Genomic DNA, 11,953 nt, shown 5'->3' with positions numbered 1-11,953 from the left:
ACAGACACACACACACACTCACACACACACAGACACACAGACACACAGACACACACACTCTCACACAGACACACACACACACACAGACACACACAGACACACACAAACACACACACACTCTCACACAGACACACACACACACACACACACTCTCACACACAGACACACACACACTCTCACACAGACACACACACACACACACACACCCACACACACAGACACACACACACTCTGAGCTTTGTCATGTTTTTTTTACATTGGTAGTAACTGAGTGACTAAAGGGAAACTGCTTCATCACAGGAAGGCTTCCAGGAAGAGGCTTCATCACAAAGAACTACTGGCATCATTTAACGTGAAGTCTGCTGTGGCGCCGCACGTTAAGCTCGTTTAAGATCGCCGCGTCTTTAAACCTCGAGTCTTGATGTCAGCAGACAAAACGCTTCACTTCTGTTGCAGCTGATTAAAGTTGATTAAAGCTGATCTGTGTGAGGAAATCCCATCAGTTTTTTGCCAGCGATATATTTCAGGTCTCGTTGTTAAATAAATCTTGTGGCGCTCGTTAAGGAGAAACTGGCTCAGTTGCTTCGCTTTTGATTCCTCTTTTTTAAAATAGAAGTTGCTTTCACTCAGTGGTCGTGGTTACACAACAGGTCAGTCGAACATACAAACAGCTGTAGATTACAATATGTAGTTTTATTTCCATGACTGAGGTGGACGACATCGTTTTTAAATATCTTATCCTATTGCACAAAAACCACATGAACGCTTTTGACATAATCAACACAAACATTATGAGCGTCACAGAGGCCGGTGTTGCATCAGAACGAGGACATGGCCAAAGTGGCTTCCTAATAAAATGACCACAGAATGATGTTCATCAGCTTTACTAGTTGAGGAAGTTCATCTGGAAATCAGCACATTTTAACTTCTCAAAGTGTTGCACAACGCCTTGCTTCCTTCTCTCTTCCTTCTAAGTCGGACGTTGCTTGCTGCTGTTTCTCTGTTTCCGTGGAACCGAATGTGACGTGGCCGGAAATTTACCCAGAAGCTGTGAAGAAGTTGTAGCACGTTTGAAATAGAGCGTCATCGTTGAGCCACGTTTTTTCTGTTGCTGTGTCTGACGTGATCCTAATCAGTGTATCTCCATTATTATTATTATTATTATCTTATCTTCGTGTCCAAGGCGAACAATAGGACCCGGCTCGTCGGCGTACCTGTGGAAGCCTCCCAGTCGCTGCTCCAGCATCAACAGCCTGGTCAGCAGCTACTCACACTCACAGGTACGTCTGCATGTAGACGATCGTCCACAAACGTGAGTGCAGCATCTAACTAGTGCCGTCTCTTTCCAGGCGCAGGAGTTTCTCCCAATCCCAGACTTGAGTCACAGCCTCCTCGGCGAGCTGGGAGAACTGGGGGAGCCTCCTGGCAGCAGCGTTGCAGATAACCTCCGCGTGGAGCTCGACCAGTCGGAGCTCAGACAGCAGGAGCTCTTAGCGAGGGTTCAGGAGTTGAGCAAAGAGGCCGCCGAGCTCAAAGGTGTCGTCAAAGACCTCCGAGGCCAGTTATCAGCTCAGAAGTCTCCAGCCTCCCACAGCAACGGAGAAACGGCCGATGAGGAGAGAACAAGTCAAACCTGCAGGGAGTCGATAAGCAGCCAAGTGCAGGACAGGCTCGCAGCTGCCGAGAACAAAAACATGGAGCTTCTCTCTAAGTTAGACGAAGCTCTCACAGAGAAGGGACAACAAACGGCGAGCTACTGCGACTCAGCCTGGAAAATCCAGGAGCTCCTGGATAAACTTAAGACTGCAGAGGAGGAGAGGCTGGAGGCCAAGAGGGAGGCCGAGGACAGAGCCAGGCACGCCGAGCGTCTGTCGCAGGAGCTGAAGCTCAGGGAGGAAGAGCTGAGGAGCAGCGAGGAGAAGCTGGCCGAGGTCAAAGCCGGAGCCCACGATGAGCGGGAGGAGGCCATCACGCGGCTGGAGGAGCTCCAGAGCGCAGTCGGCCGGATTCAGGGGGCGCTGACGTTAAAAGAGAAGGAGACGGGGAACCTGAGAGCGCAGCTTCAGGACCTGCAGGCCTCGCTGGAGTGCAGGGAGCGGCAGGCGGAGGAGCTGAGGAAGAGACTGCAGGAGGAGAGGGAGGAGGTGGAGCAGAGGTGTAGCATGAGCAGTAGCCACAGTGAGGAGCTCGACAGCCTGATCTTGGATTTAAGAAAAACTCTTAAGAGCAGAGATAAAGAGCTAGCTGCCAGCTCAGAACGAGTCAAACACTTGGAGGAGCAGCTGGAGAAGCTAAATGTTGAGGAAGAACGTCTGAGCTCTCAGCCCAATGAGGATGAAGTGTCCTCCTGCGGTGAAACGGGGAGCATTGAAGACTACAAAACCCAGTGCAGCCACCTGATGGACATAAACACGAAGCTGTTAGAAACCGCTAGAAGGAGCGAGGCGAGCGTCACAGAGATGACCGAGAGCAGGGTGGCCTTGTTAGACCAGCTGGCCGCTTTGAGGGCCTCTGAGAAACACCTGAAAGGTCGAGTAGAGGCTGCAAAGATGAGTGTGGATGACCGAGAGAAGAAGCTTCTAGATGAAAACCTGCACCTGGAGGAGCTTGTCCAGAAGGCGGTTGTCCAGATGGAACAATCAGATGCACAGTTAAAGAAGTCAGAGCGGGAAAATCGGGAACTTCTAGATGTTCAGTCTTCATTGAAAAAGCAGTTGGCCGCAGCACAGCAGGAGCTGGACCTGCTCACTGCCAAAGCTGACAAGTTGGACAAGAACCTCACCGCGTCCCAAAGAAGCCAAGCAGAGCTACTTGAAAAGATGCAGGAAACTGAAGCCAAGCTCAGAGAGCAGACTGTGACATGTGGTCTTCTGCAGGCTCGAGCCGAGGAGCTGGAGAGCCGGGCCGGAGAGCAGCACGACGAGAAAGGAGCCGCCGAGAGCAACGAGAAGATGCAGAAGCTTCACGACGACCATCAGAGCTCCTCAGTGGAAACCAAAGAGGCCCCGTTCAGGCTGGTTATAGCCGAGGCTCAGCTGGAGCTCAACCTGAGGGAGGTGAGCAGGCTGCGGGAGGAGGTGGTGGAGCTCCGGGCTCAGCTCCTGGCAGGGACGGAGGAGAGGGTGAAGGTTCAGGCTCTGCAGGAGGTGACGGAGGCCTCCAGGGAGGACCTCCGTGTTTTAGCAGAGCAGCTGAAGGCCCAGGTGGAGGAGCTAAACCGCCGGCACGTGGACGAGATTCTTCGATCTCGGGAGCGTGAGGAGGCGCTGGTCCGCGAGCGCGACGGAGAGGCGCAGGCTCGGGCGGGTCTGGCTGTGGAGGTGACGGCCTCCAGAGAGGAGCTGGACAAGCTGAAGATGCGCTACGAGGCCCTGTGTCTGGAGAACAGCGAGTCCAGGGAGGCCCTTCACAGAGCCAACACGGAGACCGCAGAGCTCGGCGTGCACGTGTGCATGCTGACCGCCGAGAACGAGGAGGCTCGCCTGCGCTGGGAGAGCCTGTCGACGAGGCTGCAGGAGCTGGAGGAGGAGGCCACTCAGGAGGCCGAGAGGCTCAACACCTGCATGGAGCAGCTCCGTCAGGAGAACCAGGAGCTCCTCAGCCAGCTCCACAACGACGAGAGGCTGCTGGAGTCCGAGCAGAAGCTGCAGAAAGAGCTGAGCAAAGCCCAGCAGGAGGCCGAAGCCGTGCAAGAGGCGAGCCAGGAGGAGACGCAGGCGCTCCGACTGCAGCTCAGCAGCCAGGCGACGCAACACCAGGAGCAGCTCCAGGTCAGACTGAGACAACAGGAATGCTGTCTTCCTGCCCAAAACATCTTCATTAAATAATCTGTCTGCTTCCTGAAACCTGATATCAGCTCGAGAGTGTTGACTTCTCGCCCATGTATGTGGAAATACAGGTTTCTGATCTGCTCGTTATGAGGATGTAAAGGCAGCAGATGCATCGTCACACTTAAAATAACTGAAAGTAGTATTAGGTAGCATCAAGAAGCATAAATACAGCCGTCCTCAAATGTATTCACACCCTCCCATTAAAGGAAGACAGTTTGAAACGATTCTTTTCAACCACAATTCAACAGCAACGTCTTATTTCACTAAATTATAATTTAGCAAAGTTTTATTTATTATTACTTTTTTCAGTTTCTAGATATTTGAGTGACTTTTGTCAGTTTTACCTTTTCTTTAATGGAGGGGTATGAATAAAAACATGTCAAAGCACAGCAGACAGAAGTCAGGAAGCAGCCCTGCGTTGACGAGTCAACCCGGTGGCATCTCTAGTTTTTAACTCTGTTTGTGTTGCAGATGGCTGTTAGCAAGTCTACTGTAATGTCCGTCATATTTCAGTCATCAGCGCGTTTACTCTGTTGTTTACTTTCTCGTCCAGAGCGTGAATCAGGAGTTACAGGAAGTGAAACTGCAGCTGGCGACCGAGCAGGAGAAAGTGCTGGGCCTGGAGAGCAAACTGAGACAGCTGGAGGTGAGACCATGTGTCTAGAATCCATCCTGCTGAAGGTTCTGTGGACTAATGAGAGCAAAGTTGTGCTAAAAGGAGGTTTAAACAGCAGATCTTCTCCTGGAGGGACCATGTTTGACTCCAGGTCCTTGTGTGACGGGGCTGAACTCGAGCAGCTTTACAGTAACTCAGCGGTGCACACGCTCTGCCCGTGTAGATACCGACTTGTTTTAGACTCCTAGTGCAGTTTGACTGCTTCGTAGAGATCTGCTATCACACTGAAAATCACTTTTTTTTTCTGTATTTGCGTCACAAAAGCAAACTTAAACCAACTTTGTAAAAAATGTGGTCCACATCGTTCCCCTGCATGACTGCGCTTTACAGCCACAGCGGTTTGGACCAGGAAATGAAACTGTTTGATATCGGCCACGCTGCAGAGAGCAATGCAGGATGATACCGTAGAAAACGCTGCATGTAGATTACGTGCACTTCTTTTCATTTTTTTGCATCTGGGATTGAAACATGAGCCCACGTATTCCTGTTGCATTGTGTGTATTTTGGCAATCGCAGTAATCAAAATGTTACGGTCACGAGCATAACTCACAAGGAAGCAGAAATAATGTCTTGCTTTGCTGTACTGATTGCAGGCTGGAAATCAGAGATATTGCCAACAGATTGAGGAGAAAAACATCCAGATGGCCGAGTCTGAAAATCTCATCCAGCAGAAAGAAGACGAGATAATCCATCTGAGAGGGAATTTATCAAGGTGAGATACTGTATTCATAGCCACACATTCTGGAACAAATTAAAGCTCTGTGATGAAACCTTTTCAATCGGGAATGTTTAGATCAGGATTCTTGTTGTGTTTTAATATTCTAATCTTCAAAAAAAAATTTAAAAAATCACATCTGCGTGGAAGCGATCAAAGCTGGCTGAGCGTCTTGGTGCTGCTCTGGGCGGGTCGTGACTCGGCCTGTGTGTGGTGATGTCTGCAGGTGTGAGGAGGCGCTGGCCGCGGCTCAGCAGGCCTGTCAGGAGATGGCCGACAACCTACGGAGGGTCACGCAGGACAAACAGAGCTTCGACCTCAAGACGGCCGCCGAGCTCGACGATCTTTACCGCACCAAAATCAACCTGGAGGAACGGCTGGTGGAGCTCATCAGGTAGAAACGTTGGTTCTGCTTGTCGTTTGCGGGTTTGAAATCTTTCCTGACACCAATCCGCCGCTCTGTGCTTCCTGCAGGGAGAAGGACGCCCTCTGGCAGAAGTCGGATGCTTTGGAGTTTGAGCAGAAGCTGCGGGACGAGGAGACGGAGCGGGACGTCAACTACTGCCTGGGCTGCAACACGCAGTTCAGCTGGTGGTTCCGCAAGTACAGCTGCAGGTCCGGTCGTGTTCTGTGCATCAAACCCAATGCAGTGGTGCTGCTTTTAGCCCTGTTCAGGACTGTTGGGGTCTTTTGGGCCCCGTTTGGTTTAAGTGACAGGTGTTAAAAATGTAAAAAAAAAACATGACAAAGAAGGACATTTGTCAGCATTAGGAACCAAAACGACGTCAACCGATCAGAACATTTGTTTAACATGTAACACGTATAAAAGTCCTGCTCAGGGCTGCACGGTGGAGCGGTGGTTAACATCATTGCCTCACAGCTAGAAGGTCGCCGGTTCTTTCTGCGTGGAGTCTCCATGTTCTCCCCGTGCAGCGTGGGTTCTCTCCGGGTTCTCCGGCTTCCTCCCACAGTCCAGAAACATGCTGAGGTTAATTGGTGATTGTAAATTGTCCGTAGGTGTGAATGTGAGTGTGCTTGGTTGTCTGTCTCTAAGTGTAGCCCTGTGATAGACTGGTTACCTGTCCAGGTGAACCTGCCTTCACCCTGAGTCAGCTGGGATAGACTCCGCCCCCCCATTAAGGTGTAGAGATGATGGATGACATGAAGGTCCTGAACAGGGTTAAGCTGCACTAGTTCTGACTGTTAAAGCGTGTTTTGTAGTTTGCAGACGTACATGATTCCTGATTCCTGCCAAACTCAACACAAAGAGAGACGCACGTCAAAAGAACTGCGTCGCTGAAGTCCACAACAAGTTTATTTCTGTATTTCACTTCTCGTTTGGATTCAGAAACCAACCCAGTGGTGAACATCGAGCGCTCTACTTTACAAAAAGTTTCACATCATAGCAAACGGATCTAAACAAGCTCATAATGTTTTCTTCATGTTTAACGCAGCGCTTCCTGAATACTTTGACGCCTCCGTTCCTTTAACCGGTCTCCTGGGATGTCTTTCAGTGCTGCCTTTCCAATGTTGTTTAAAAGAAGTCTTGATAATTAAGATGCCCAGTGTGGAGATCAATAATCCAGTCCGTTATGTTATTATATTATGGGATCATTAATTTGTAGTTACACATTTGGATTCGGTGTGAAAGCATCAGGACCTGCACCAGTGTGATCAGTAGATTATTATAGCTACCCAAAACATTTTGTTCCCTCAAATAAAAATGAAAACTAGACTTTAGGAGAGAAGATAAACTTATTTCTGTTACTTGCAGAACTCACTAAAATACACAAGTACTGTCTGTAGTCTGAATTTCCTGTGAGGAGGCATTAGTGTGTGTTTGTTGACACGCCGGGTTCATCTTCTAGTTTCTATTCTTAGCTTCTTTAATGTTGCATAATAATAATAATAATAATAATAATAAAAACTAATACCGAAACTAGTAAAGACTAACCTAAAACTGTACATTTTTAAACAATATCTATTTATGTAACAGTTTCTATATATATTCATATATTTTATTTTATGTGTTTTTGTTCTTTATTCTTATTATTATCATTGTAAGGAATTAAGGAACAATGAATATATATGACATAATAATAATAATAATAATATTAACCCGTCTGTGGATCTGACAGCTGCAGCATTGTGTGAACCAAGACTGACAAAAAGCTCAAAAGTCTTTTTATTAAAAAGGAAACGAGGCCATAAATAACAGAGTCGTGACACTTTAAACTGATCAGCTTCTGTGTCTGCAGTTAAAGACTCATTGTGCCGTAACGTCTCAGCGATGTCTCTGCAGGCTGTCCTCCACATAGAGGCTACAAACTAAAGACGACTTCCTCCTGCAGCATTTGTTTGCTGTTCAGCATCGTCTCAGATGCACCGTTTTAAATCTAGATCTTCTGTATGTGGCAGCGTTTTACACAAAATGCACTCCTTCGTCATTCGTCTGCTCCATAATGCTGTAAACTTCAGAGTCATTCGTATTCACATGTTCCATCTCCCTCCGTCCAGACTGTGTGGGCGTCCCTTCTGCTACTACTGCTGCAGCAACACAGTGAGCACCCAGCAGGGAGGCACCCGAGAGCGCTGCTGCAGGGACTGCTACCACCAGCACAGCGCGGTGGTGGAGCGCCACCCGCAGGAGGAGGCGGCTCACAGCATGCCGGGGACGCCGTTCGGCCGCTTGCTGCAGGCCGGACGAGCCGTGGCTTCAGGTGGCTCACTACCTCCATCACACCTGCACACACACAAGTGGAAGGGATTCCTGCTTTAAGTTGTGCTGCTGGAGGCTGAGAGTGTGAAGTCCGGTGATGTTTGTCTTCCAGGAGCAGATGAAGGCGACAAGCTGGACGACGGCGTGTTCGACATCATCACAGAGGAGGAGGTGAGCGGCGTCTACGACAGCGACTCCCTCTCCTTTGCCACCGCCGGCTCTCCCGGCCACGGACAGCAGGGGGCAGCACAGCTGTAAGTATCTCACATGAAGCACACTGCAAGCTTTTGTGTCAGTGTTTGTGTGGAAATCGATATGCAGTAAAAAAACAATGTCTGAATGTGAATCATCAGGAGCAACAGCGTCAGCGCCGGAGACCTCACAGCGGAGGAGACCGAGGACCTCGGTGCTGCGGTCCAGGATGCAGAGATCTGTCTGCTGAAGTCTGGAGAGCTCACGTGAGTTTCCTCTGCTGTGGAGGTTCCACTCAGAGTCGTGTCTACGAGAACACCAGCTGTTAATGTCATTTCTCCCAAATTTTGTGGTGAAAATCCCACAATGGGAAGTGAAACATGGCGCCTCGCTGAACGTTACCTGCCCCGAGTTCCACAGCCCGCGGTTCGCTTCTGCGTTAACTTTGAGTCGGTTTGTTTATCGAGTTGAGGAAAAGGCTTCAAGGCATCGTGTCAGCAGCCATCTGCCTCGCTGAGGAGCTGCTGAGCCACCAGCACCAAAAAATGTCCTGCAGGACTTCACCGTACGATTCCTTCATGCTGATGCAGTTTTGTTTTTTTAGTCTGGAGCCCTCCAGTGAGCATTTATAAAGAGGGACTCCAGCGTTTAACACCTCAGGGTCTGTTCACAGGTGTTGGTCAGCACCGCTTCATCTGTGGGAAAAAAAGGATGAAAGGTTTGTGGCTGCAGCTGAAGCAGCCTGAAGTGTATGATTGATTTGAGCTGAAGAATAGAATAGAATAGAAAATCCTTTATTAGTCCTACAAGAGGAAATTTCCAACGTCACAGCAGCAAAGTGACGGAAAGAAAAACAAGAAAACACAACTATAAACTGAAGCTATTTACACTTTATATACAATATAAACAAAAAAAACAGAAGAACTTTAAGAACATTTACATGAATGGTTTATTATTGACATATTGTTACGTACATGTTTATTATTATTAGGTTGAAAATGAAAGAAAGCTGGACGTCAGATTGAAGGGAGCTGGAGCTGCACCTGATGAATTACAGTTAATCTGACAATTAGCTCGATCACATGTTTGGTCAGAACGTGCTGAAACAGTCTCCCAAACAGTTTCCCAGATCCACAGCGAACGTTTCAGATTCCTTCTTCACTGAAGCAGCAGCGCCAAACCCAAAGATCCAGTAAAATGTTAGACGAAGATACCAGTTGTTGTATTTGAGGACCTGTACCCGTTAAATGTGGATCAACTGGCAGATGTTTTTAGCTCTAACAGGAAAGAGAAAAACTTAGTCCGACACACTTGATAATGCTGCATGAATAAAACAAGGAGCTAAAACACATCAACCTCAGTCCGGGGAACTCTAGATTTTTCTTTTTGATCAGATGAACCTATAATGAAGCTCCGTGTTAATGTGAGCTGTCCTACTAACCGCTGCAGGCTCTCTGCTCACTTCACGGTGGACGACATCTCGGGCTTTGGCGACAGCTCCAGAGAGCTCTTCATCAAGTCCAGCTGCTACAGCACCATCCCCATCACCATGAGCAGTCCCGGCGCCACCGTCTCCTGGACCTTCACCTCTGAGCCAAAGAGCATCTCCTTCAGCGTGGTCTACAGGGAGAGCGCAGAGATCCCACTGGAGCAGGCCAAGGTCGGTACGACAGGGCACGTTTGGAGGACTAGCTCCACCTCGGACCTGATTTAAAGTCGATAAAACACCACGACTAGCTGAGCTTAATGACTGTTCAACCAGTAAACTGGTGACGTATATAAGCCAGGGATGGACTTCAACATGTTATTACAGAAGACATTTAATTGCACTGTTCTCAGTTCTCTAACTTCTGTCCCACCAGTAACACTGATACTCACACTCTGGCCGCTAGGTGGCGCTAATGCAGCTAAAGTTGGTTTACCAGCCGCGAAGAAGATGCACAAGAAGGTTAGGTGACCAGTGATGGAGGATGAGCTTGTTTGGGAGGAAAGTTTTGTTTTAAAAGCTTCCTGATGGCAGCTTGGATCAGAGCGTGGACGTGTTCAACAATAAGTTTGGAGACAAAAACTCTTAAATGTTGAATATAATCGCTGTAATTACACTTTGAGTTGCGCTGATCTGTGACTGTAGCAGACAGATGAAGAATGCAGATAAATATAGATGAACAGTGAACACTTAAGTTCACACTTATGTCTGTTCATTGATTCAGTCGTCAACCAGAATTTATTAGAATTAAAACACTTTGCTGATCGTGTCAGATATTCTAAACATTAAGCGCTAACTCAGCAACACAAACACGATGGACCACGTGATCCAAAACCACAACGTGAAAGATGGCGATTAACCCACCGACAACGATCGGCCCGATCTTTATGCAGCTTCACGAGAAGTTTGAGCTCGTTTTCAGCTGAAACCTCACAGCTTTGGTTTTCTCTCAGTCCTCATGCGGTGTTGGATAGACGCAGCACCGTTAGCAGCTAGCTGAACAGCCAGATGTTTCCCTCAGGAGGTGGTAGAGACCGAAAACAGCTGCAGAGCAGAAACCGTTTGCATGGACCTTCGGTGTTGTTGCTGTTTTAACCTTCCACAGAACAACGGTGAGATGCAGTCACAGGATTCAGTCCTGCACTTTAATATTTATCTTTAGTGCATCATGAGGAGAACGAGCGCTTTTATCATGGAACGAATATAAATATGTAAATATGAAATGCATAAAGAATCATCTGTGAATTATTTAGTTCCTGAACAGTCAGGTAGAAACAACATGTCTTCCCACCGTGTTGCTAATGCAGCTGAATCCCCTGTGAGCAGAAGACACACTGTCGCTGATCGGAAAGAGAAAAGGAGTCAGAGCAGGCTGATGGTTAATGTCACTGGGATTCATCAGGTTTAGATCCAGATCTGAGGACACGCCCCATCTCTGCCTCCTGTTGTTCCTCTTACAGAAATATTCATCTACAAATGTTTCGACTCCTGATTTGCTCTCTGCAGGTTCTGATCCCGCTGACCCGCTGCAACTCCCACAAGGAGACGATTCAAGGGGAGCTGAAGGTCAGGAACCCCGGAGAATACACGCTCATCTTCGACAACTCGTTCTCCAGGTCAGCAGCGTTGTACAAAACAAAAACAGTTTCTGGTCTGGCCTCAGAGTTAAACAGGAACATAAAGCGCTGTCTGTCGTTTCTGTTCATCAGGTTCATCTCTAAGAAAGTGCTGTATCATCTGAGTCTGGACAAGCCTGTGGTCTACGACGGGACCGACCTCCTCTGAGCGACGCAGCAGGTGTTCAACGGACTTTATGAAACTGTTCAGGGTGTTTAAACTCGAGGTAAACGGCTCCTCTGGTGTTGAGCCACGTCTCTCCCGGCTTTCGTGAGTTGTTGAACAGCTGATGGTGGTAAACGAAGGAAACCTGTTACACTACTGGATGTGAGCATTCACTACCTTTTATACAAGCTAGTTTTATTTTAGGCCGTCTGACGGTACCACGGACTGACCAGCAGGTTGTTGCGTTTCTCAGCGTGCAGCTCTTGTGTGTGCACATACGAGCAGCATCTCCACAGACGTGGAACTGTTTGTTTTTGTCACTTTAGTCGTCTGTTAGATGAAGACTCTCTGACAGCAGAGTGGCTGATAGGGTTCAAACCTCCCGTCACTGTGTGTTCCAGGCAGGAACATCTGGTACTACATGAACTAGTGAATTAACCCTCTGAACTCCAGGAAGGTTCTGGGCATCGCGTGCTCCTGTTACATTAGTTCTCACTGCAATACGAAGTCTATGGAATCAGAGCTTTCACTGTCATGAAGGTGGTTCTCTTTT

General features: G+C 48.2%; 1 protein-coding gene across 1 annotated transcript in view; it reads left to right on the top strand.

Moving 5' to 3' along the window:
* The window catches only part of fyco1b (FYVE and coiled-coil domain autophagy adaptor 1b), a 20,978-nt gene extending 9,427 nt beyond the window's left edge, over nt 1-11,551 (top strand). Inside the window, exons 7-18 of the mRNA XM_008287488.1 lie at nt 1,184-1,280; nt 1,350-3,770; nt 4,384-4,476; nt 5,100-5,218; nt 5,448-5,615; nt 5,696-5,836; nt 7,739-7,941; nt 8,053-8,194; nt 8,294-8,398; nt 9,582-9,792; nt 11,125-11,234; nt 11,328-11,551. Coding sequence (XP_008285710.1) covers nt 1,184-1,280; nt 1,350-3,770; nt 4,384-4,476; nt 5,100-5,218; nt 5,448-5,615; nt 5,696-5,836; nt 7,739-7,941; nt 8,053-8,194; nt 8,294-8,398; nt 9,582-9,792; nt 11,125-11,234; nt 11,328-11,403 — 3,886 coding nt within the window. The 3' untranslated portion in view covers nt 11,404-11,551. The remainder of the gene's footprint in view (nt 1-1,183; nt 1,281-1,349; nt 3,771-4,383; nt 4,477-5,099; nt 5,219-5,447; nt 5,616-5,695; nt 5,837-7,738; nt 7,942-8,052; nt 8,195-8,293; nt 8,399-9,581; nt 9,793-11,124; nt 11,235-11,327) is intronic.
* The last annotated feature ends 402 nt before the right edge of the window (nt 11,552-11,953 follow it).

Source organism: Stegastes partitus, unplaced genomic scaffold (genome assembly GCF_000690725.1).
Source record: "Stegastes partitus isolate 25-593 unplaced genomic scaffold, Stegastes_partitus-1.0.2 Scaffold503, whole genome shotgun sequence".
Taxonomy (NCBI): Eukaryota; Metazoa; Chordata; class Actinopteri; family Pomacentridae; genus Stegastes; species Stegastes partitus.
This window is presented reverse-complemented; position numbering and strand designations above follow the sequence as displayed.